Source organism: Mastigoproctus giganteus, chromosome 8, assembly GCF_048544385.1.
Source record: "Mastigoproctus giganteus isolate SK-2022 chromosome 8, ASM4854438v1, whole genome shotgun sequence".
NCBI classification, from domain to species: Eukaryota; Metazoa; Arthropoda; class Arachnida; order Uropygi; family Thelyphonidae; genus Mastigoproctus; species Mastigoproctus giganteus.
Window position 1 is genome coordinate 122,230,243 of NC_143582.1, and position 26,861 is coordinate 122,257,103.

Genomic DNA, 26,861 nt, shown 5'->3' on the forward strand with positions numbered 1-26,861 from the left:
TGGTATACAAGCTCATTAGTATCCTGTTTTGCGGAGGTATAAGCATGGCTCCATATGTTCAGTTGACAGCAAAGAAATAAAGTGCAGCTATTGCTCTGTCCCAGGAAGTGCTTTCTACACGTGCTATCTCTGATAAAATAGGCTGCACCAGTCAACAGTATCCCGGGTGCTGAAATTAAAGCACGAAACTGGTGCTTTGAAGAGAAGACCTGGATCAGGCCGTAAAAGTGCTTTTAGATCAGTGCTAGTGCTCCTGATCTAAAACTGGACTTTGCGATGGCCTTTGTGTTGAAACAAGTGCACGAACTATCCAAAGACTTTTCGGAATGTGGTCTTAATGCCTATTGGCCCAAGAAGAAGCCTTTGTGGACCCAACAAATGAGGAAAAAGTGACTTGCTTGGGCTAAAATGCATGGTTCATACACAAAAGAGCAATGGGACGCCATCATCTTTTGTGATGAATCAAAATTCAACCTGCATAGCTCGGAAGCAATATGCCAGAAGATGAAAATTGGAGGCATACCATCCTGACTGCATAACATCAATTGTAAACTTTCCTGCCGGTCAGATGGTCTGGGGATGCATAATAAGCAAAGAGGTGGGGGTGGGGCAAATTAAGTTTATTAACAGAACGGTGAATGTAAAAACCTACACTGCTATCTTGGAGGAGTGCCTGAAATCTGTTATTAGGGATCACCACACAGACGTCCAAAATTGCATTTTTCAGCAGGAATCGGCACCTCAGTAGCCACGTGGGAAGGAGCAGCAGTGCGTAGCATACGCTTCTTCATGTTGATTAGACCGGGGTTTGAGCCCGTCGCCACCAAATATGGAGGATGTGGAAAGGTCAGGGAATGACCACCGCATATCCCGGAGCAATATGGCCTTAGTTGCTAATTCTCCTAAAAAAAAAAAAAAAAAAAAAAACAAATAACAAATCAACAGGAATCGGCACCTTGCCACACGGGAAAATTGGTAAGTTTTATGCTATTCAGATTTAATGATGAGTGAGTTTGTCTTCTTCTCACAAGGCTTAAAACATACTTATGCCAATGTTTTCCCTCATTTTTCTCCCTTAAGGTGCAGTCATACCCCAGAAATGCTGGCATTACAGTGTTGGACTTGCCCGGCAACAGTGCAGATTTGAACCCTATTGAAAATTGCTGGTACATAATGTCATCTAAAATTGCTCAGAAGAAGCTAGCAAGTAAGATTCAGCTGCAGGTTGTAAGGTTGTGGTACCACGAAATTGGGCAACCATATATCCAGAAGTTGAATAACTATGCCAGATCATTGCTAAACTGTAATTGCAGCTCAAGGAGAAACAACAAAATATTGAGGACTGATTTTGCTGATTTACAGTACATAATACTATTACGTTAACTTGTCATTTCAGTTTGTACACATAAATGCAATAAAATGTATGTTTGGTTGTCATGATTGCCATTTTCGTTAATTACGCATTTTACTATTTTGGAAGATATTTATAGCAATTAGGTTATCAAGTGGAGTCTTTTTATTGGATTTCATTCACAGAAATATATATCCCATCTAACAAATGCATTTCTAACATTTCTGCAACCCACAATGCAAAACAGATTATTTGCAAAATTCACAAGTGATGCAGTTGTTTTGTCTGCCACTAAGTGTCACTTGAGTTGTTCATTACTCATGGTTAACATTATTCAGTTAAAACTCAAAAGCTAGTTACTGTGTGATTAGTATTGAATTAATAACAGTAACTCACTTCTGTATCTACATACTTTGTTTGCAATGTAAAAAAGAAATAAAAGGAATAAAAAAAATTATAATATACTGAGGAGAGGGGGATTTCAGCATGGAGGAAACATGTACAGCAGATTCTAATCTTTGTTGGTTGGAAGTAAATGAATGTTATTCATGTTCCAGATTATTCCTATTTTACTTTATTAATATTGGAGAAATCAGTAGGTGTTCTTACTTTAAGTGGGTTCTTGGCTTCAATCTTAAATTTGTATACAGTGGAAATCGTTTAACACGATGAAACCCTGGGGGCAGAAATAGTTTTTCGTGCTAAAAGAAGTAAACAAAAAAAAAAAAAAACTCCGCCAATGTTTTTGGTGTTGTAATAATCAAAAGAGTTAAGATAGAAAGTTTAAACAAATTAACATTTTATGCACTACTTAACACTACACAAGGGGCATTTTACAAACAATAAATTAACACTTAACATGTTCATTGACTTCATCAGACAAAAAAACACACACAATACAGTCGGTCCTCGTATAACACGTGTTTGCATTACGAATTCGATCATACACGATTTATAAATAGGGGAATGTTATCTTATATAACACGAACCGAATTCGCTTATACACGATTCGCCTTTGTGTTTACAAGAAATGGCAGTCGAATGCGGAATCACCCCAACTGAACGCAACACGATAGGAACGAAGAAGATTCTGAAAATGTATTTATGTGTTTTATATCAGTGAAGGGGAAACACATTTCACCATAAAAACGTAAAAACCAACAATTCCAGCTATCGATATAATTGCAAATGCAATTAGATGGAGTTTACTACCAGTTTATAACAGATTCCGCTAGCAGAAACGCAACTGGAAATTGTTTTTATTGTTTTATGGTAGTAACCCCCAGAAATGTGCTTTAGTAAAATGTGAGGTGTTAATAGTGTATCTCGGCCTTTACGGTGTTGTTTATTCAGTTGCTACACGCGCGCAGCTTTGTTTATGTGTATCAAGCGTGCCACCTCGTTTGTAATTGTGCTTTATTCCCTAAAAATTAGTAAAATACTTAAAAGGTGTGAAAAGGAAGCGTCCTGGCTAAGACACTGCAGATTCAGAGAGAAAAAAAAAGAAGCAATATCGATAAACAGAGGCGGACTGGGTCAAAAATTCTTACCCGGGAAAATTTGTAGTGGCCTCATACTACGGTTTATGGCCAAAATCACACCGGCCTCCGGCCCACCGTGGTTTCCCCCGTAAGGCTTATGGCCAGTCCGCTTCTGTCGATAGAGAAAAAATATGAAATTGTGAAACGCTTTGAGCGAAATGAAAGATCATGTGATATTGCACGTGCTACAGACCTAAATGAGGCAACGCGGAGAATTACAAAGAATGCGGAGAAAATAAAAACAACTTTCATAGCGAGAACAACTCAAAGTGTAATTAAAATCCATTAGATTAAGACACAAAGAATTGGAAGAGATGGAACGGCTGTCATCTCTTTGGATAGAAAATCAAACAAAAAGCAAGTTTGCTTACGATAGAAGCAAAAGCATTAGCAATATTTTATTACGACTTACGTATTATAATTTATACTTACGTATTATAAAATACGTAAGTATTTTATTACGACTATTTTATTTAATATAATAAATTTTTTACGAATAAAATACGTATTTTATCCGTAAAAAATACTTTTTTAGTATTAAAAAATACTAAAAATACTTTATTATAATATTATTTTTATTACGTATTTTAATCATTATAAAATTCGTAAGTATTTTATAACGATTAAAATTACCCGATTATTTATTGTGTTTGGTAATGTTTTGGTTCCAAATGTGTGTTCAATCTTGGGTGGTCGGCACATAACCCTCCTTTTCCCATAGGGCCTGTTGTTTATATTGCACGATTTTGCATTGCACGAGGGTTTCTAGGAACGCAACTATCGTGCTATACGAGGACAGACTGTATGTAAAAATTTAAAAAAAAATTTTAATTATTTTTTGTAAAAAAATCTATCTTTTTTTGCACCGTGTTATTTATCATCTTATTATCTACAAATTGTTCAGTACCATTCATCATTTGGTTCATTCCACCACTTGTATGTACATCTAAATATGTGCGCATACTTTTTATCAATTTTCACATTTCTGATGTATTAGGAACAGGAACTAACAAATCTATGTCATGTCTACATTATTATCACTATCTTCACCAACGGGATACACTTCTATAGGCTGTACAATGTCCAAAATATCACAATCTGTTAAAATCGGCGCTATACACAAATTAATATCATCAACTGTGACAAATTCATCCTAAGATACTGAATTTTCTAAAAGAGATGAAACACGCCCAAACATTTCACTGAATGTCGGTTCAGCTTCTTGATTGTCTTGAGACTTGAGTAGGTATTAAATCTGTCAATTTGGAAAATTCCGCATGACGAAAACAATTTTCGATAGTCTTTGATGTTAGAAGATTCCAAGCAGGGTGCAACATATGCAATGCATCCAATAAGTTGACAGAGAAATGTTCTTTTGCTTTAATTGCGGCGATATATTTTCTTAGCAGTTGTTTTTGGTAATAAAATTTTAAATTCTGTATTATGCCTTGATCACAAGGCTGTAAAATGCTTGTAGTATTTGGAGGCAAAAATATAAGCTTTTAATCTTACTTTTAATCACACAAAAATATAGCTTTTAATCTCACTTCAGAGTGAGCTGGACAATTGCTCTGGACAAAAGCTGGACAATTGCTCTGGACAAAAGCTGGACAATCATGGCAACTTTTTGCATAAAAAGAGCGTTTATCTAAATTCAAAAGCCAATCAGTAAATGTTGTCGTGGCCATCCACGCCTTCTTGTTTGCTGTGTACTCAACCGGTATTTTTTTACATTTTTAAAACGGCTTGGATTCACATTAAAATAATTTTCCTCCTAATGATATTTATTCAGCAAATGGGAGAAGAGAGAGATGTGGTAATACATAACAAATACAAAAATACGTAACATAAGCTTGTTTTACTGTGGTAAAACAAGCTTCTGTTTAAGCGTGGTCACACACTATGTTTATCTAACATGACCCCACGGTATCATTGTTGATTTCCTTGAAAAAGTAGGCAAGACAGTTTCTTCTAGTCCGGAATGTGGTGGGTTTGGTCTTGGTGCTAGAAATGAGGAGGGTGAAAGTTTAATTGAATTTTGTCATCTGAACAGTCTTGTCACATGTAACACCTGCTTTCAGCAGCACCCGAGAAGACTCTACACATGGAAATCACCTGATCATAAAATAAGGAATCAGATCAGATTGATTATATCCTTATGCAGCAAAGGTGGCATTCCATTGTAATCACAGAAAAAACACTTCCTGGAGTAGATTGTGGCAGTGATCATCAGCTACTCCACATCATTCTCAAGCTAAAGCTGAAAAAGATCATGAATAAGGTTTTCCCTAGACAATTGGATGTACAAAATATATTCCAAATGATTATATGCTTGAAACAGGCAATCGTTTTCAAGCTCTCTTAGAACTAGATGACTATATACTGCCTGAGGAAATGTGGGAAAATACAAAAAAGCATTACTAAGGATTCAGCAATTACACATTAGAGAAAGGTCAAAGATCAGGAAGCCTTGGATTACAGAAGCCACTTTTAAACTTATTGAACAGAGAAGAACTGCAGACTTTCCCACACCCAGTGCACAAGGGTCCAATCTGATTAGCTGTCTTCTTTGTTGTATTCACATATATGAAAAATTCCTTGTCCCCATTCTTTGCTCTCTTAGGCAATGCTTTCTCATATACAGCGTTCGCCTCCCTGACCTTATTTGTGTCACTATTCAGATTAACTTGTTTACCAGTTGTAGACCAGTACTTTTCATCGCCCTGTAACTGTCCATTGGTGGGTTGCTATTCCCCAAGAGTAATAAAACCTTGCATTTAGCAGCAACATTCTATCTTTTTTTGCTCTATTTGACCAGCCAGCTCTGCAGTCATCTATTTCGGCATTTTCCTCCTATTTTCTTAAAGATATGTATGCATTCATTGCTGTGATTTTTGCTTTTAAAGCATTCCATAATTCAAATGTATTCGCCATCCCTCAGCAATCCACCCAGTTAACAGATGCCATATAGTACCTTAAACTCTCAAAGTCTCCTCTTCTGAGGTTAAAATCTGTGCCTTTACCTTTAACTACGACAGCATCTTTCTTCATCTTCCAACTTACATTTGCATGATCACTTCTTGACACTGGTCCCTGTACTTTAAGCCCTGTGATGTCATCTGATTCATTAGTAATGGTCAAGAATATTCTCACCCTTAGTACTTTCTCTAACATGCTGGTACAAATAATAATAATAATTATTATTATTATTATTATTATTAGCCATATGGTGCAAGGAAGCCTGAGGCTTATGCTGTCAAAAAAAAAAAAAAAATTCCCTATTACCCTGAGAGAGAGAGAGAGAGAGAGAGAGAGAGAGAGAGAGAGAGAGAGAGAGAGAGAGAGAGAGAGAGAGAGAGAGAGAGAGAGAGAGAGAGATATCACCAAGAAAGATAAGAATGGTGATATCCAGCTCAGGACCCTGGGTGTGCCAAGCCCATACTCACCAGATGTGAGCCCATGGGGATAATCATAGTTCATTTAAAACAATGTTTCCCCTCCCACTTATTCCAAAAAACGTTTTGTAACTTTCATTGGGTAGCTTAAATTTAATTTCACTAGTGGTTAAAACTACGGTGAACCTTCGCTAATCCAGATTAATTGGGGGAGAGGTCATCTGGATTAAGCGATAATCCAGATTAGCGAAGCAGAAGATAACTTTAAAAGAACAAAAACTTAGAACACAAATAAATGGAAAATTTGATTAATAAAATATAGGTAGTGCTGAAGAAAGGTAAAAAAAAAAAAAAAATCACCATAGAACCATTATTTAAACACTGTAAAAAGACAATACAATACATTTATCCATTGATAGATGGAGATAAATGTATTGTCTTTTTATATATTTATCAGGTGGCATTGGCATGCGATGCCAGTACCACCTGATAGTTGCTGTGAATACCACTGAAATACAGCTTTATAATAACATACACATATAAGTTATAAATCCAGTTTAATGTAAGAATACAAATAGCTACTAACAGTAGCTTTCGAGACGCGTGTCTCTTCATCAACTGACATTTAAATACAAAAATATACAACGGATAAGTGCAATGAGCTGAGTGAGGCACGTTAATCATGCGTCATTGTTGTTGCACGGACGTGCGCTGCTTTCTACTCCACTGATCATCTAGCATTAGTGTAAAAGTCCAGACTGTTACAACATCTACAAGGTAAGGTCTCGCCTATCGTATTTACGAACCTTATACATATCATCGGGCTAATCAGATCTCTGATACCTACCGTTTACGCCAACAGCGCAAATTCATAAACTTAAGCATAGAAGCTAACTCCTTAAAGGCAAGCACATGTTCAAGTGATACAACTTCCTTCGTCTTGAACCTAAGCAGCAAACAACTATCTATCAAACAGCTGAATGTCTTATCCAACGGCATGAAATTCACTGTCATACCATCCAAACCTCCATTCACACAGCTCGCTATGGGTATAGAAGCCAGTATTACCAACCTTCCCGAAGAAACTGCCAACGAGATCCGTTTCAGGACTGCCGAAATCCTCCGCAGCACTCGAAAAACTTACTCAAACCTTAACCATCGTCAACATGCCGCCCTATCATCTATAAGAAAAGACAACTCCATCGTCGTACTTCCTGCGGATAAAGGGCGCCGGACCGTTGTGTTAGACCGATCAACCTACCGAGAGAAAGCCCTGACCCTACTACTAGACCCAAACGTATATGAACCTCTATCTGATCCACCCATTAAGGTCTTGAAACGTCTAGAGACACATGTCAATAAACTCGTCCACACATGGTTTAAAGATAAGAAGATCTCGACTACAACTCAGCGTCTTCTACGTGCTACTGGCTGCCAACTACCGCAATTCTATGGATTACCAAAGATCCACAAACCGGGTATTCCCCTCAGACCAATAGTGTCGTGCTGCAGTGCCCCAATGTATGAACTGTCCAAGCATATCGCGCGCCTCCTCTCACCTCTTATAGGTAATACCTCGCACACCGTTAAAAATAGCAGTGAATTCATCCACCTCATTAAGGACCTTTCAATCCCTGACAACACTGTCATGGCATCATTTGATGTGATTTGTTTATTCACTTCAATTCCCGTCCAACAGGCCGTGCACTGCGCCAGAAGGCTCCTCGAGAACGACTTAAGCCTCCAATCCAGGACATCACTATCCACTGATGACATCTGTACCGCCCTCAACCTATGCTTATCAAGCAGCATCTTCACTTTTGAGGATTCAGTCTACCAGCAGGTACATGGCACTGCTATGGGTGCCCCTGTCAGTTCCGTTGTAGGCAACATCGCCATGGAAGATCTGGAGGAGCAGATACACCGGAACCCACCTACACCTATTACAACATGGTGTAGATATGTTGACGATATTTTTACCATAATACCACGTGGCTCTGAAACTGCACTACTGGAATACCTCAACTCCCTATCTAATTTCATCAAGTTTACCATAGAGTCAGAGGTGAATGGTACGCTCCCGTTCCTGGACGTCCTAGTGCATCGCGTAGGCCCACATCTAGAGACTTCAGTATACCGCAAACCTATGTGGTGCGGTCAATTCACTAACTACAGATCCGGCCACGCACCAAGCCATCTCAATAGCACTGCTCGCACCCTATTCTCCAGGGCTTGGAGCCATTCCAGCTCTGATACAATTAGGCGTAACGAGATCTCCCGTGTGAAGGCGGACCTAACCAAATGTGGTTATCCATCCCATGTGCTAAGCAGATGCCTATTACAGGCAGAAGAAATCACATCCAACCCAAGACCACTGAACCAAGTCGGTATATCGTCCGCCTTCATTCCCTATTATCCAGGCGTGTCAGGACAGATCTCGAAGGTCCTTAGAAATTACAACATCAAATGTGTGCAATTACCCTGCAGGAACCTACGTTCACTTGTCTCCAGCGTGAAGACTCCTGTCACACCTGTCTTACGCAGCAATGTAGTATATCGCAATACCTGTAGAGACTGTAACAGTTGCTACATAGGAGAAACATCAAGGAGTCTCCAAGATCGCCTTATGGAACACGACAGAGCAATCCGGCTTGCCGAAACTGACCAGTCTGCGGTCGCGGAACATTTTTGGGCCACCAACCACAATCTTGACCCCAAACGCGACTTTGAAATAGTAGACCACTCACGACACTTTCGCCACCGCCTATGGCTAGAGTCACTCAACATAGTAAACAATCCAAAGGCATTAAATCGTCAGAAAGGCATACGTCTACACCCCATCCTAGAGACAACAGTTTTAATGCTAGATGATCAGTGGAGTAGAAAGCAGCGCATGTCCGTGCAACAACGACGCATGATTAACGTGCCTCACTCAGCTCATTGCACTTATCCGTTGTATATTTTTGTATTTAAATGTCAGTTGATGAAGAGACATGCGTCTCGAAAGCTACTTTTAGTATATATTTGTATTCTTACATTAAACTGGATTTATAACTTATACGTGTATGTTATTATAAACCATGGACCCCAGTACACCAGGCCCATTCGTTACGAAATACAGCTTATTCCAGCAACACTTCTTTTGACTTTTTTAAATGTCTGTCTATTTGATACACTGCTTTTATCACTTCCCACATCGAATTGAAAAGAAATGTCTTTATAGATTCTTTTTGTTTTTTAATATCTGACACAGTCTGTTGGCCAATACCAAATTCTTTAGAACTCATAATTTTATAAAATATGATAACATGTACATATAAAGAAGTGTGCAAATGAAGCAATGTAAGCAATGACATCAATCCAACTCATAGTCAACGATGATACTGAACAATATGCAAGACAATGTAATGTATGTTCCATCTCTCTTTGCACATGTGTCTTTCAAAGTACTCAACGGTGAATAGAATTTTTTGTATTTTGATCCAGTTTACCAACATCCAGATTAATTGTAACCATATTAGCAAGGGTTTCTGTAGTGTAAGTTTATATTTATAAAGTATTTGGAAAACTGATTAATATTCTTTATTAAGGCTTTATTATCAATATTTTGGGAAAAATTTAGTAAATTTCATTCAGTAGGTTTAACATTTTAGTGACGTTTTGTCAACAGTTTAATTTCTGTGATTTTGTTAACATCAATTCTGTAAAATGTTGCAAATTTTAGTTTTGTAATCTTTACAAAGTTCAAATTTTACTTAAATTATGGTTGCTGCAAAATCCACTTACAACTCAAAGTCCAGGGAAATCAGGACTCAAACATAAATGCCTACTGGCATTTCCGGTGTGAGTCGCAACTTCATCATTTGTATAGCCTGTGGAATGTATTGTCTGACCTAATGCATCTGGGGACTCTTTTCTTTACAACCGATGTAAGGAGTGTACCTATCTCAAATTAAAACTTAGTGCATTATGAGAAGAATTTGAGTCACTGAAGAAAGAAATGTTTATGCTAGAAAGAAATGTAACTGGGAGCTTCTCAGCGATTCAACTATCTCCTGACCTGCCAAGTGATGCACCCCCGATTCAGGTCAGAGAAAAGAATAGTCAAGAACAGACTGCTGTGGTCAAAGGAGATCTAGTTTTGTTGGATGAATCTAATGGGTAATATTTTTTGTAATAAATATAGGTGGTCTAAAACCAAAGCTTCTATTGTTTGCCAGGAGTAACAGTTGATGATGTTACCAACAGATTGTCAAATTTTAAGGATGGTAAAGAGATAATTATTATTCATGTGAGCACTAATGATATTTAGTATATACTACCTGAACATCTGTTTGAGAAATATAGGACTATGCTGAAAAAATGCCGCGAGTTAGGTTTGAATCTGTAAATGTCTGCAGATCTGTCCAGACACGATAGGAGGGACTATATGATGAAAGTTTTGTGGATAAAGCTTTCATCATATAGGCTTTGTGGGCTTTTTGCACCAACTAAGAAATACTGTTCAAGGTTTTAGGCCTAAATGGATGTCAGATGAACTAATGACACTCGTGGCAGAGAAAAAAAAATGCATGTGATGCATATTAATTATCAGACAAAAGAGAAGCCTATGGTAGATATAAGTTAGTCAGTAATCAAGTCACAAAGGAGGTTAGGCAAGTGAAGGCAGATTACAAGAAATCTTTGGCAAAGGATGCAAAGACTTCTTTACTTGTATAAACTCTAGAAGGAAGGGGATGATTCAGATTGGTCCACTTGATATCAATGGTTTGACTATTGATGATCCAGCTCAGATAGCTGACAAACTGGATGAGTGTTTTGCATCTACATTCACACATGAGAATTTTGTAGGGAAGTGGAGGACAGAAGCTTAGTAAACTCTAACAGGGAGTTAAATGATTTTGTAATAACTGAGTGGAAATTGGAGAAGAAATTGCTGAAGTTAAACATAAGAAATGAATCTGGGGAGGATAGGATCTATCCAGTCATATTAAAGGAGACTGCAAGGAAGTAAGCAAACCATTAGCCATAATTATGAGAGCATCCTTGGACTGAGGGGAGGTCCCCAAGTACTGGAGATGTGCAAATGTATCCCCAGTTCAGGGATCAAAGGATGTCACGAGTAATTACAGACCTGTTAGTTTTTCTGTTCCAGGAAAAATAATGGAGTCACTGGTTAAAGAAGCATTGCAGGCTCGTCTAAACAAGGCTTCAGTTATAGCTTGGACACAGTATGGGTTTATTAAGGGAGTCTTGTCTGACAAATTTGATTGGATACTATGATGTGGGTACATAAGAACTGGATGCAAAAAATAATTTTGATATCATGTACTTGAATTTAGGGAAAGCTTTTGATACTGTTGCACATGGAAGATTACTGTAAAAATTAGAGCAGTATGGGATTAAGGGCAAGTTGCTACAATGGATAAAAGAGTGGTTGAGGGGGAGAAGACAGAGTATGGTAATCAATGAACACTGCTCTTTGTGGATTAATGTTATTAATCCACAACACCGATAGTCAACACCGAACCCCCCCCGGGTGTCTGGGGGGGTTCGGTGTTGGATCCATTATTGTTTTTTATATTTATCAATGATTTTGATGAAGGTATTTATCAGGCTTAAGGTATTTATCAGGCTAAATATGCAGATGATACAAAAGTTGGCAGTGTTGTTAATGGCAGTATACTTCTGCAACAGGATCTAGAAAAGTTGGGCAGACAGGCTGAGAAGTGGCAACTAAAGTTTAATATTGGCAAATGCAAAGTACTGTATATCATCAGTAATTATTGAAAATAATCAATATCATTAACACTAGTAACTAAAAATAAAACTAGATTGTTGCCCTTCTGAAAACCAGATAAAAAGGACACTTCAAATAAAATTTAAAAAAATGGTGGATATTACTTTTTATTCTTTTTTTCATATTGAAAATGATTTTGGAGGTTTTTTGGAAAAGAATTAAAAATGTCTGTTAAGCCCACAGAATCACCAGAAAATAACTTTTTCCTAAATTAGGCAGGAAGCCTGTATACTACAAAGATACTTAGTTGTACAGGTAGCATATATTTATTTTGATTTTTAGTTTTGCATGTGTCATTTTATTTTTAGTCAAAGAATTTTTTTAATTGGTTTTGAAAGTCTTGTATATTTAAATCACCAAGCCTTTTAACATGTCTTTGATTTCATCTTTCACCGAGCTCTTTGTTTTTAGTTTTGTTATCCTGTTTAGAGGTATTCTTTTAGTTGAGGACCTCCAGGGCTAGGTCAAAACCTAGTCACATTCTTATTATCCACTTAGATTGGAATACTTTTCACAGTGTGTCTGTTTTAAGAAACCATTAAACTATTTAAATTTTACAAAAGTTTAGAATGTGCTTAGGGTAGTGTGGAATATGCCAACATGAAATTTAACAGTTTGTTAAAATTAAGTAGCTTTACCATGTTTTGCATTTAACTGGAAATTTTAGTATCTTTCCATACATTAAAATAATTTTCCTCCTAATGATATTTATTCAGCAAATGGGAGAAGAGAGAGATGTGGTAATACATAACAAATACAAAAATACGTAACATAAGCTTGTTTTACTGTGGTAAAACAAGCTTCTGTTTAAGCGTGGTCACACACTATGTTTATCTAACATGACCCCACGGTATCATTGTTGATTTCCTTGAAAAAGTAGGCAAGACAGTTTCTTCTAGTCCGGAATGTGGTGGGTTTGGTCTTGGTGCTAGAAATGAGGAGGGTGAAAGTTTAATTGAATTTTGTCATCTGAACAGTCTTGTCACATGTAACACCTGCTTTCAGCAGCACCCGAGAAGACTCTACACATGGAAATCACCTGATCATAAAATAAGGAATCAGATCAGATTGATTATATCCTTATGCAGCAAAGGTGGCATTCCATTGTAATCACAGAAAAAACACTTCCTGGAGTAGATTGTGGCAGTGATCATCAGCTACTCCACATCATTCTCAAGCTAAAGCTGAAAAAGATCATGAATAAGGTTTTCCCTAGACAATTGGATGTACAAAATATATTCCAAATGATTATATGCTTGAAACAGGCAATCGTTTTCAAGCTCTCTTAGAACTAGATGACTATATACTGCCTGAGGAAATGTGGGAAAATACAAAAAAGCATTACTAAGGATTCAGCAATTACACATTAGAGAAAGGTCAAAGATCAGGAAGCCTTGGATTACAGAAGCCACTTTTAAACTTATTGAACAGAGAAGAACTGCAGAAGCCCAGGGTGTACAAGGAAATGAAGAGTATCAGGGACTGAGCAAAGTCATCAAGTGCTGTTTAAGCCAGGACAAACAGGATTATATCAATCGAAAGTGTAAAGAAATCGAATACCACAACAAACGAAACAACACTAAAATGATGTATGATGTAATTAAGTCCTTAAGACAAAAGTTCTGACCAAAACTTAATGTAATTAAAGACTTCAAAGGAGAAATTTTAACAGAGGAGAACACAATCAAAGGAAGGTGAAAAGAATACTGTGAGCAGATCTTCCGAGCACCTGCTGGTCCTAATGATCTGCCACCTCCCTTTTCAAGAGTGTGATCATGAACCAGTCCACTGAAGGAAGAAGTCGAAAAAGCCATCAGAGAACTAACGTGTGGCAAATCACCTGGAATTGATGAAATCCAAGCTGAATTGATTAAAGCTACAGATGTGAAGGGTGGCGAGTTTTTTCATAAAATGATTGTAAAAATTTGGGAAACAAGACTGTGGCCATCAGATTGGAAAAAATCAATTTTCATCCCCTTACCAAAAAAAGGAGATCTGAAAATTTGCTCAAATTACAGGACTATTAGCCTAATTTCTCATGCGAGCAAGATTCTTCTTAAAATCATATTAAACAGAACCTCAAGAAAACTTGAAGAAATGCCAGAAGAGCAACCAGGTTTCAGCAGGGGTAGAGGAACCAGAAATCAGATCTTAAGTCTACGACTGATTATTGAAAAATGCAAAGAATTGAATGTTACAGCCTTTTTTTTGTATTTTATAGATTATGCAAAAGCATTTGATTGTGTTCATCATGAGAGACTATGGGAAACTGACTATTATGGGTTTCCCAATCCACATAATTCAGCTGATAAAGTTACTACCACGAACAGGAAGGAACTGTGAGAACGAACATGGGAAACATACTCTTTCACAATAGGTAATGGTGCTAGGCATGACTGTATTTTGTCACCTCACCTTTTTAATCTTTATGCCGAAGATATCATTCATAAAGCTTTGGAAGATTTAGAAGCCGGCATCAAAACAAAGGTTTGATAAACCTTTGTTATGCAGATGATACTATGCTAATTGGTAATTCTAAGGATCATCTTAAAGAAACTTTGAGGAAAGTATGTGAAGCAAGTAAAAAAAGGATGGTTCTAAATGTGTGTAAAACTAAAATTATGGTGATTGGTGATAATCTCGATTCCAGTAAAGTGAAGGTTAACGGGCATGATATCGAAGAAGTTGATGAATTTGATTACTTAGGGTTAAGAATAAATAAAAATAGTGACTGCACAAATGATGTAAAGAGACGACAGGCAATTGCTAAAACGTTAGTCACTGATCTGATAAAATTATGGAGAGATCATGATCTGCCCCTAAAGACGAAACTGAGAATCATTGATTCATTAATTTTTCCAGTTGCCACTTATGGATGTGAAGGGTAGAATCTGCAAAGAGTTGACAGGAAGAAAATTGAGGCATTTGACATCTGGTGTTACAGGAGAATACTGTGTATTTCTTACTTGGATCGAAGAACAAATGAGTGGGTATTGAATAAAATTGGCAGGCCTAAAATTCTTCTTCATAGCATCAATAGTAGAAAACTCAAGTTTTTTGGTCATATAGTAAGAAGGGAAAAAACTTTCTGTTGAAGAATATAATGGAAGGAAAAACTGAGGGTAAGAGGTGCAAAGGAAGATCTGCAACTAGGTGGAAGGATGGGATCAGTGAACTTCTGGGCATGACTTTGCGATGCTGCTCGTATAGCACACGATTGATGCAGTTGGAGGAATTTGTTGGTGGCCACAACAGTTCCTCAGGGAGCTATGTGACTGGAAGAAGAAAAGGATATACCATAGACAATGCTTGAAGAAAACCTATGATTGTAGCGTGAAAGCCACCCACCAACGAAAAGCCAACTAGCTTTGAAACAGTGACATCTGGGAGGTGGTGGTGCCCACCAAGAATAAGTGACAATAGTCTTCTCTATTAGTGAAGCGTTGCTTATTCGAGGTAGTGCAATACATAGTAACTCGTTGAAAAGGATGAGCACAACATGTGGTAGATGACTTTCATCAACCGGTGAAATACCACCACTTTGCTTATTGGAGGCTTGAAGTGGTGAAACCCATGTTTAGTCTCTAGAGCAAAGTTTCTGGCATCGCCCTCCCCCATACTTCTCCTTCAACCCATGCACGGTACTAAGTACTATAGGTTTTGATACCTTTCGTGTTTGGGGTTTTCATAAAAAAAAAAGATGAAATTATGCCTTTTACACTACTATCGTAGTTTTTCTTCAAGAGTTGTCTATGGTGTATCTACACTATTATTATATAGATATAGTAACGTATTTATCTATTCATAGCCGGGGAAGAGACACGCACAGGGTCAAAAGCTTCTGTAAGTATTTTATTTTATTTTATCAAAAGAAGCGAGCGCAGCAAGCAGGGGGCAAAGTCCCCTAATTGTTGTTGTTGTTATTATTATTATTATATATATATATTTTTTTTTTTTTTATATATATATAGAGAAAGAAGATAGAAAGATTGATGGTTCTGGAGACAAATCAGAAGGAAAAGGGTAAATATTGGATTGTGTCTTAACTGCCATGATTTATACAAATATGTAAAGAGAACAGTACTTTTGTGTGTGATATATGGAGTATTCAGTAAGTTACCTAACTTGACTATAAGTATGCTTCACAAATAAAAAATTGCAATGTTATGAAAATCTTATAAATGATATTTTTAAATCTTCTGTTCCTTATAAAATTGGAGTATCAGGCGATCATCAAATTTTTGACCGAAGAAGGACGAACCAAAGGTTGTTCACAAATGCAGGAAAGTTTTTATCATATTTTCATAAACATTTGTTTCTTATGTGTATAGGTTGAGCTCAATAAAGTGAAGTATGAAAAAAAAAATTAAAGAAAAACATCAGTGTTACAAAACTGGAACATCAAATCATCATAAAACTTTTGACATACAGGAAGGAAATGGACCACAAGTTATTCAGGAATATGCAAAACTTGCATATGGTGATGCTTCCCCTTCTAAACACCAGATGAAATAACATTTGATGTAAGCAATTTAAATTGGGTCAAGAATCAAAAATGATTTCTACTTGGGATGTCGAACAGAAATGACAACTCCAGAAATGGACAAAAAATATATTGAAGACTTGGTCATGCAGGAAATACATAGTAGTGTCTCTGATGACCAGGCAGTATAATATTTCTGAGAGGTACTACCATTTTCAATGAACATTTGTTCATATCTGGGGTCAGTTCTTGTTGATTGCCAAGAATCCTTACTTGCAGTGCTCAAATTTTTGAGGATGTAATTTACAGATGAATGATGTTGATCACGAGTTTCAAGCAACTTCTGATGAAATGAGGATTCATCACTGGAATCTGGAAAATAAACAGGAGTACATGAAATGGAAGCACCATAGGTCTTTCTCTCTCAAGAAATTCAGGATTCAGTCATCTGCTTGGAAGAACATGTCATTTTTTGTGATATGGAAGGAATTGTTTTGATAGACTCCATGTCACATAAGAAAACAGTTGTTGGATATTTCTGTGCTGCTGTTTTCATAAAATGATTGTAAAATATATAATTTAAGAGGCCTTCTGAGGAACAGATAAGAAGATAAATTGACAGGATGTGTTTTCCTTCTTCATGACTATGCTTCTGTACACAAATCCACAAAGATTGATGCTCTGTGAGAGATTGTGAATTTCATGAGTTAAATTACCCACTCTACAGGCCAGGATTGTTCCCCGATGGTTATTTGCTCTTCAGACATTTGAAAAACACCTGTGTTGAAATTGGTTTTCCTTGGTGACTATTTCAAGGATGCTGCAAATGACTTTTTCCAAGGCTAGAAACAAAGGCTGTCCCCCCATCCTCCACTAGCTATTATCTCTTCGCCCTCAGAATGAAGATGTATTGAACTCAAGGGAATATATATTCTGAAAATTTTTAAAAAAAAAATAGGTTGTTGTGTCTTTATTACTGAGGTATATAACTCTCTTATCTGCCTTCTGCCTAAGCTTCTTCATCACTGAAGTTTTAAACATTAGTGAAGTGACTGAAAAAAATTTAAACCGTGACATGAGTGCCATGAGGCATTTTTGATTTTCACCATAATTTTCATGTTAATTTAACAATATATGGAAAAATGTAATTTGTTTTATACCATGGTACATTTTTAAAAGATTGCTGAAATATATAATGTAGCTTCCAACTGCCCAGATTTACAACAGAGAATATCCATCCTAATTATGTGTTTTTTTTTTTTTTTAAACAGCTCTGTAAATTTGCTTATTTTTTTCAGATGACAATTGGTTTTCAGGTGTAGTTAGGCGTGAATGCGTTGAATATGTAAAACAGTATTCTGTAATTTTAAATTGTACACCGAATGCACAATTACCATACATTTTGTTAACATGCATCCAATGATCTGTATATTGTGTTCTGTTACCACATGTCCATACTTATGTTCAGTTTATTCTGCTACACTTCTAATCCTTATGATCATCCCCATGTATAAACAGAGAAAATTATTTATTTATGAGAGTGGTATTTGTTATGCATTATTAATCTGAAGCAAAGACAATGTGGAGGTGAAGGCAAAGAGCAAAACACGTGAAATTGGGTTTGGGAAGTCAGAGAATTGCTTCCAGTTGTGTCCATAGTAGCCTAATGGAAGAAATGGAAAGACAAAATATGGATAGAACGATATCTGTTCACCTCATTGGGGATGGTTTCAAAGATCTGCACAGGACTATATACTATAAAACTTATAGGAGAATCTGCTCTTTGAAATTAATGATGCAGGGTGGGGGTTACAATGATAATCACGCAGATGAAACAGAATTATTCTGAAAGAAGATTACAGTGCAAATGATGAGAAGAAATTGTGTGGTTTCAAAGCTGCAAAATACTTACTCTTCTTAGTAAATCCTAATGCAACTGGTGTGTTCCAGTCTAAGCCACTTTTAATGTATCATAGCAAGAACCCATGAGCATTTAAAAATTTCGCTAGAGCCACTGATTTGGAAATTGAATAAGAAAGCATAGATTGCTGCACTGATTTCCTAGATTTGTTTGGGCACTGTTTTTTAATAGAAATGGAAAATATTTGTTCAAAAATACATACCATTTTAGACATTGTTATACATCAGCAGTGTTCCTGGTGATCTTTCTTGTATTGTGAATTCTCACACAAGTTAAAATGGTATTCCTTTACCCATGCACCACATCCCTCCTTCTCCTTATAGACCAAGGGATAATTTTTCACCTTTAAGCAGTTATTATTTGTGAGAACCATGGTATTGGCTGTTGTTGCTAATGATGGGAAGGGAGCAACAATTAACACACAGTTTTGGTAGGAATATAACCTCCTTATGGCTGGGAGAAATATAGCAGAAAACTGGAAAGAAACATAGAAGCAAACTGGAAAGAAACCATGCAATTCATTAGGACTAGTTGTTAGAAAAAAACTTGCTTGCAGATTCCATGACTGAAGATTCCAAGAAATGCAAAAAATACAAATAGGAAACTTTACTCATGGCAAAAAACCTTAACCTGGATGTAAATGAGTTGCTGGAGGCTCATAGAGAAAACTTGACAATCGATAATTTCATTGACTTGCAGGCACTAATGAAAATCGAAGAGGGCATGAGAGTGATGAAATCTCCAGTATTTCTCAAAAGAGCCTTAGCGTAAAAAGTTTAAGGGAATTCACAAAGTTTAAAAGAGATGATAGGAGTCAGTTTTGATCCCAGTTTTGAAAGAAGCAGTAACGTTGTCAGAGACCATCATGATTTCACTGTTTGCTAGTTTCTTTATGATGATGAAAAGAAGATAGCTCAACAGCTTTCCCTGAACGAATTTTTCAAAGAGGTTTAGTTTGTTCTTATTTAATTTTAGAGAAATCAAATTATTTTCAAATATTTGGAACATATCATGGCAAGTTTCATGAGATGCTTTGGGAAATTAATGTTTGGCTAGCTTACATTCATTTAACATACATTTTTCCAAAAACGAGATCTTTATGTTAACTATGCATTAGGGGCATTTTCTTTCTATGCACATTCTACACAGCAAAATTTGACAAAATTCTTCAGGAAAATGCCAAAGAAATATGATGTAGTGAAATATGATGAAGATGTCAAAGAAATATGATATAGACACATTTGCATGTTTTCCATGTATTATAAAATGTGAAAAAGGTAAGTTGTTTGATTTTGTGTACTGTCTGTAGATGTGATTTTTGAATTTCAAATGGTGGTAAAGACAGTTGCAAACAAATAAACATAAGAGCAATTTGTAATACTTATAAAAAATACAAAAAAATAAATGTAGCATTTCAGTCATGATTATAATGTTGAATACCATTTTTATTAAAAAAAAAAAAAAAAAAATCTGGAACAGACCAACCTGATACCTCTCCATTAATATTATAATTAGAAGCACTGCTCATTGTATTTCCAGTATTTCTGTTGAGCTGCTTTCAGCCATGTAATTGAGAACTGTGATTGAACATATCAAAGTCAAATCATACCTTTATAAAAGGTTGGATGAAATAAATAGCAATATTTTATTATTTGAATTTTAAATCTCATTGGTATATAGAGAGATATATTGGTATATATATGTGTTTCATCATATTGGCACCCGACTCGTGTTTAAAAAATTCTGCAACACAGTTACAGTGTACACATCCCTAAGTATCTAGTAAGTATCTAGTACTAGTGCTGGCAAGCACTAGTACTAGATACTTACACAGACTGATGAAAGTGATGCAAGAAAGTAAGCTTCTACAGCTTGCCAAGAGGTGCAAAGTCTGCTACTGTATCTTTCTTGATGCAGTCATAATCAGCTGATGCGTAATATATGATATAATACAATAATGCAATTCAAACAGAAATCCTAATGTTTAAAGGCATACTTTACTGGTAAACAATCCTTTTGGGCAACAATCCTTCTGTGAAATAATTTTGGCTAGTTGTGCTAACTCTTTTTCAAGTATGCATGTATATGTACATTTTTTTATGGGACCAATAGGGGGTACAAGGAGTAGTCATGGATATACACTGGTGTTCAAAGAAAGTGCATCACCCCTTAAAATTGTAATTGTCGTCCGAATAATGTAAGTATATGGCAATATTTCTTACAGCTTGCATCAGATAAGATTCATGTAGGTGATGACATAATATTGCATCGGCTGTTACCTTCAGCTATATAAGCACGATCTGCAAGAGTTGCTGTCATTCCTTGCTCATGTCAGGATGGCAAGTTACATGCAGTTGATGCCAAGAAGAAAGAGTGCTATTGTTGCTTTATGTGAGGAAGCATATTCTCATTACATTGTTTATAGATGTCTCGTAATCAGTCGACAGCGAGTAGATTTCTTTCTGAACTCAAGAATACTGGTTCTGCAGATAGGAAAAAAAAGGAACTGGATTCAAACGAGTCTCTGTGCCAAAAACAGGACCGTGTTTTGAAGCACTTATGCCTTAAAAACTGCAAAGCTTCTTCGTCTGAGCTGAAAAGAGAATGGGAAGAACATACAGGAGTGGTAGCAAGTGCAGTAACAGTCAGAAGACCCCTCTTCGAAAATGGACTTGTAGCCCATCGTCCTAAGAAGAAGCCCCTCCTAACACAAAAAATGAAAAAAAGCCCAATTAATTTGGTGTAAGGAGCATGTCAGATGGGACCCCCCCCCCCAAGCAGTGGAAGTCAGTTATTTTTTTGGATGAGAAGAAATTCAACCTGCATGGCTCTGATGGGAGACAAACAATTCACCGTAGATGTGGTTAAGAATTCCATCCAGACGGTATGGTGTCTGCAGTGAAATTTGCTACCAGCCAAATGATATGGGGGTTGCATTTCATGTCAGCTGCAGTTTATAAAAGGTTCCGTAAATGCCAATGGCTACCTGGCTATATTGGAAGGCAAATTGCTGCCAACCATTAGAGATGATTTCCACCTGCCAAGTAACTGCATCTTTCAGGACAACTCTGCTCCTCCTTGTCATCAGGCGAAAAGTGTAAGTAGGCACTCCTGTAGTTACTTTAGCTACATTTCTGCATTAGAGATTCAACAGTAATGTGTTTACATTTGTTACAGGTGAAAAAATGGTTGGAAGAACCGTCCATTACAACTGTTAGCTGGCCAGGAAACAGCCCGGACCTGAATCCTATAGAGAACTTTTGGCATCGTGTGGAATCTGCAGTTGCCAGAATGTAACCAAAGACCCTTCGTGAACTTCAGGAAGCCATAATTTGTGTTTGGAACCACTAACTATCAGTTGATTATCTTCAGAAATTGATCTTGTCAATGCCTCGACGGTGTGCTGATGTCATCAGGGCCAGAGGCAGTTCAACTAAATATTAGTTTGTACCTGGTGAACTTTTCATTTTGTTTTCCATTCAGAATGATAAACTGAAGCAATTTGAGGATTTCTGATAACATTTCAGCCATAATTGTCCCGTTTACCAAAACTGTTGTATTAAGGGATGCAAATGCTCACTTTGGAACATTTTGACAGCACCTGTCAAATATTACTTAGCTTTGCCTTAACTATTAATAAATATCTTTTGTTTAGGATTCTAGTCATTAATGTAACATACCATCGCAAAAAAGGGTTAGAAATGTGAAATTCCTAGGTGATGCACTTTCTTTGAACACCATGTAATTTGTTTTCAAGGTTTTATCAATGCATTAGCAATAAATTATGCGTGCATTTGTATGGATAGTCATCATTTAAATATTGAAACAGTTACTAGTAATTCTCAGTATCTCTGAAGATGAAGAAATAGGCAAAGTAGTATGGTTTACAGTATCATATCTCCCAATATCATTGCAAGAACCATCAAATTCTATTATGAAGGGAGAACGAATTGATTTACAGAGTTATAACCAATTAACTTGTCATGCTTAACGTACCAGTTCCTCATAGCAGTGTCGATTGTGGGAATATTCAATCGTGGGGGAGGGGAACAATGTAATCTCAATTTTTCTGTGTTAATGTTTCTAGTCAGCAGGGGCATTGTACTAAACAAAAGGTTGATGTGCCATTTCTGAAGGAGGCAAAGTCTACAGTGATATAATTTTTCTTGAATCAGTTATAATCATTAGCTGGTGTCTAACAGCCACTCTAAACAGAAATCCACACAATAAAAAATATACCTACAACTGTAGGTAAACAATCCTATAGCTGGGTGGGTAAAGTGCCTGCCTGGCAACGCAAAGGTCTCAGATTCGAATCCTGCCTCGGGCTTGGATCAGAGTAAATGTAAAAACTTTGGGAGGTGCATTATGGTCACAGAAGCTGATGCGCCAACAACTAACAAAAAAAAAAAATAAATAAATAAAAAAAATCATGTAGTTGTAGTTTAATATAAAATTTAATTTCAAGTATGAAGTCTGGATTAAAAAAAAAACCTGTTTTCCAAAAGTAAGATATGCAAATATGATATAATAATAAATCTCTGATAGACAGCAGTGTTCAGACCACATTAATAATATTTTACCTGGAGGTGGAAATGGAATGTTGATGAGTGGCTAACAGTTGTAGTTAATGCACATGATTATATTTGACATTCTGATATTTATGTGTGGTAACAGTCAACAATGAGCTTATCTCCATCAAATTTTGTGTACTATTTAAAGTCATTATTTGAAATGTTTGTATTGTTACAGCAAGCATTTCTGGAATTTCTGATGAACCACTGCTAAGTGCACGAGTGGCATTAGTGTTGAAGGTGATGAACTTGTAAAGATTTATGAAGTGGTTACATCCCCAGGATGTGAAGAACTGGTTGGGAACATTGAGAATATTGTGAGAGCCGTTGTACACTTCAGAGTGTGGAGACACTGGCTTGTAAATTACACCCTTGCTGACTGAAGTAGCAGCCGTGTATTTTGGGCTCTGGCAAAGAGCAATAGTTTTGAAATAAATGAGTTATTTTTTGGTTTTTTACTGTTCTAAGTTTGAAGTGTGATATAATTTTTTTGTGCTGGTCACATAAAGGTATTTATTTTTCTAATTGGATTAGTAGTTTATAAGATTATGTAAAGTTTGCAGATTATTTTAACTACAATCATTATATAAAATTTAAATATAGTAATTATATACAGTTACAAGTGAATTCTGCCAAAATATCCTGGTAGCGATATATTAGTAGAAGTTTTTTATGATTTAACCAGAATTACAAATTCAGTGGACCCTGCTATATGATTTGTTTATTGTACAATCAAATCACTTTACGATGGACTCTCCATAAAATACTGTTCTCTGTACGAATGACGCTGATCATTCATGATCTCTCAATGCTGATCATTGTGATCACATTTGTGAATTGAAATTTAATTCTATTAAACAGAGATTCTGATAAGCAAAAATAGGAGAAATATTATCCACAGGCTATAAAAGTAAAGACATGAAGCACAAATTTGCATTTTACAGTATAGTCTTTCCAATTAACTAAATTAAATGATACGTGAAAATCAGAAGAATATTTTCCACAGGTTATAAAAATAAAAATTAACCATTTGTGTTCACTGACATTTTTTTTGTCATAAAATTTAAAACAGTAAAAATGATAAGCAATCAATATCAAAGAACACGGCATGCACAAATTGCAACTAACATGTACGCACAAGTGAAATATCCAGTAACAAGTTTATGAACCTTAAAAAAATAGGAATGAAGAGGAGATTCTGAAAATTTATTTGTTTTTTTTTTTTAAATTGAAGATTTCAGTGAAGGGGAATCACTTCACCATAATAACAAAATCCCACAGAATTCCAGCTATTGGTATTATTGTAAATGCAATAAAATTCGCGTTTACTTCTCGTTTATAATACATTGCACTAACGGAAAAGCCCAATAAACTGGAAACTGCAAATTGTTTTTATTTTATGGTAGTGACCTCCAGAAATGCCCTTTAGAAAAATATCACAAAGGCGTTGAAAACTGATTTTTATAATTGAACATGCGATAATGATAAAGTGTAGTGCATTTTAATGATTTCTGTTGGTTTTTGAAATTTGATTCTATAAAGCAGCTGTTTCTGCTAACCAGTGATCATGTTAACTGGTGCCTACTTTATGTGTTTTTGGGCTCACATTACAATGTTTTCATGATTCGATGGTGTCTCTGGAACGGATTAATATCGTAAAGCAGGGGTTCACTGTATTGTAGTTTGTATATTTGTATTGTAGTTTATTTTATGGCTAGCTTTTTGTTGTGAGTTTTTAGGCAGGGTAGAAAAAAAGTTATATTAATAATGAAAATTTTGATAGGTTGTAATATTTTCTTAGTCATTCTATATTTCAAGTTATAGTTTTCAGCGATATTTGGAATCAGAAAAATGTTTAAATTTGGAATATAAAATTGCGATTGCAATTTTATATTCCAAATTTAAACATTTTTCTGATTTTTCAATTGTTTTATAATTTATAATCTGTAACTATTAACAGTTTGTAATGTCGGATATATTTAAGGTTTATATTTAAGTTATTAGTTTTTATTACAAAAAAAACTATTTAATGAAATAGAACAGTTTTAAGTCAATATGTGTAAATTTGCAGTATTTTATTTCAATTTCATGTATGCAGTTGTCATATCTTTTTTGAACACTGCATGCTTGTGTCATGCCACTTCCAGCACCCACTTTAGAATTGTTTGCATTTACATTTTATTTCGATGCCACTGGAAAGTGAAGTTATTCTTGAAATATTTCCACTATTTTGCTTGTTAATTTTATAAAATGACATCAAAGGCAGTTAGTTGAAGGAATTGATTGGTAATCTTTCTATATTAATTTTATTAATATTAAGGAAAATAATCCTGTGATTCTTTTATATATTTTTGAATAATGAAGTTAAATTGGCTGATCCAGTTGTAAAATTCTTGGTGTGTTATGTTAGATTTGAAGCTTAACATAGCATTGTGTAAATGCATGGCAGTATATTATGAAGGCATGTTGATTACTCGACATAGGTCTAATTTACTTATACAAACTGGATATAATCAGGAAATACTTAATGTCATTTATTCTGTGTGTAGTATACATATTGTTTGGGTGGTACGTTGTTATTACTAATGCCAGATTTTGGCACTAGTTATTAGTCTAATAACTAAAAGTGGCTGAGTCTCAAATCAGAATTTTCCTATACTGAACCAAGCAGAGAATTACTATCCAATTTAACCTTACAAGACTTGAGGTGCTATTGGAGAATTGCAGAGTTGAAATATACTGTTGACACTAATTGAAAAGATAATAGCCTAATCTTCTTTGATTCATAGTGAGAATTACAAGAATTTACTTTCCACTCTGCAGGTCTTCATTGTATAGACTTAAGAAATTCAATTTTCTTTCTTTCTTTTTTAATAGCGCCATAAATAAATTAATTAAAATTTAAGTGGCAGTAACATATGGGACCAGGATGTTGTGAGAATCATGAAAAATGTAATCAGTACTTGTTGTAATTGACACTCATTTGTATTGAGTTGCTGTAAACCCTCTAGTCTGTGTAAGTGGGTTTGCCATTATTTTATTTTAATTTATTTATCATTAAATATCATTTTGTATTTTTGATTTGGCAATAAACTGATTTACTTATAAACACTTGTATGTATGTATATGTGTGTGCGCGTGCACACATGCATGTGCAAAAGAAATTCTAATGTCAAAATAATAAGCTGAAGCATTCATTATGCAGGATGCCAACCTAGCCACAAAAAAAGAAATATGTCTCAATTTCTATGCTTCACACGAAAATTAGCCCATAAGTGTAATATTCCTACTAAGGCCCTTGAGATGTGGACTATGGCCATTTTACATAATATTATGAGTACCCTTTACAATATTAATTATTTGAATGCATAAGGTTATGTAGCTAGCTAAACCACAGTAAGAACCTACAAAAAGAACTTTATTATTACATTAGCAGATAGACAAAGTGTCTAACATTTTTGTAATATTTAGCAAAATGTTTTATTATCATACACTCAAAATAGTTTTTTTTTGGTCAGTGCTATCTTAAATGCCACTATTGAATGCTAAGCAAAGTTGGCTTAAATGCCATCATTAAGAAGCTCATGGCATTACAAAACAGCTTAGATGTAAAATTTCTAACACTATCTGCCATATCTTTACTTCATAGACAAATTCCACATGAAATCCACTGGATTCAGATTTATAATCAATGGGGGAAAAAAGCAGTGGCTTCTGTGGCCTAAGCATTATCTTATTTAAGGCTTTAATGACCATGTATAGTAACCTATCTTATACTTTTGTTACTCTGGTCGGC

General features: G+C 35.7%; 1 protein-coding gene across 4 annotated transcripts in view; it reads left to right on the top strand.

Moving 5' to 3' along the window:
* HDAC1 (histone deacetylase 1) overlaps positions 1–26,861 on the top strand; it is a 318,028-nt gene that overhangs the window by 258,716 nt on the left and 32,451 nt on the right. For 3 of the 4 annotated variants that reach the window (XM_090378885.1, XM_090378887.1, XM_090378888.1), the window contains 2 exons: positions 16,059–16,110; positions 23,244–23,589. In XM_090378885.1, the coding sequence (XP_090235011.1) occupies positions 16,059–16,110; positions 23,244–23,265 (74 nt within the window). In that variant the 3' untranslated portion in view covers positions 23,266–23,589. Of the gene's footprint in view, positions 1–16,058; positions 16,111–23,243; positions 23,590–26,861 lie in introns of those variants that run through there. The other variant, XM_090378886.1, reaches the window with a different exon arrangement.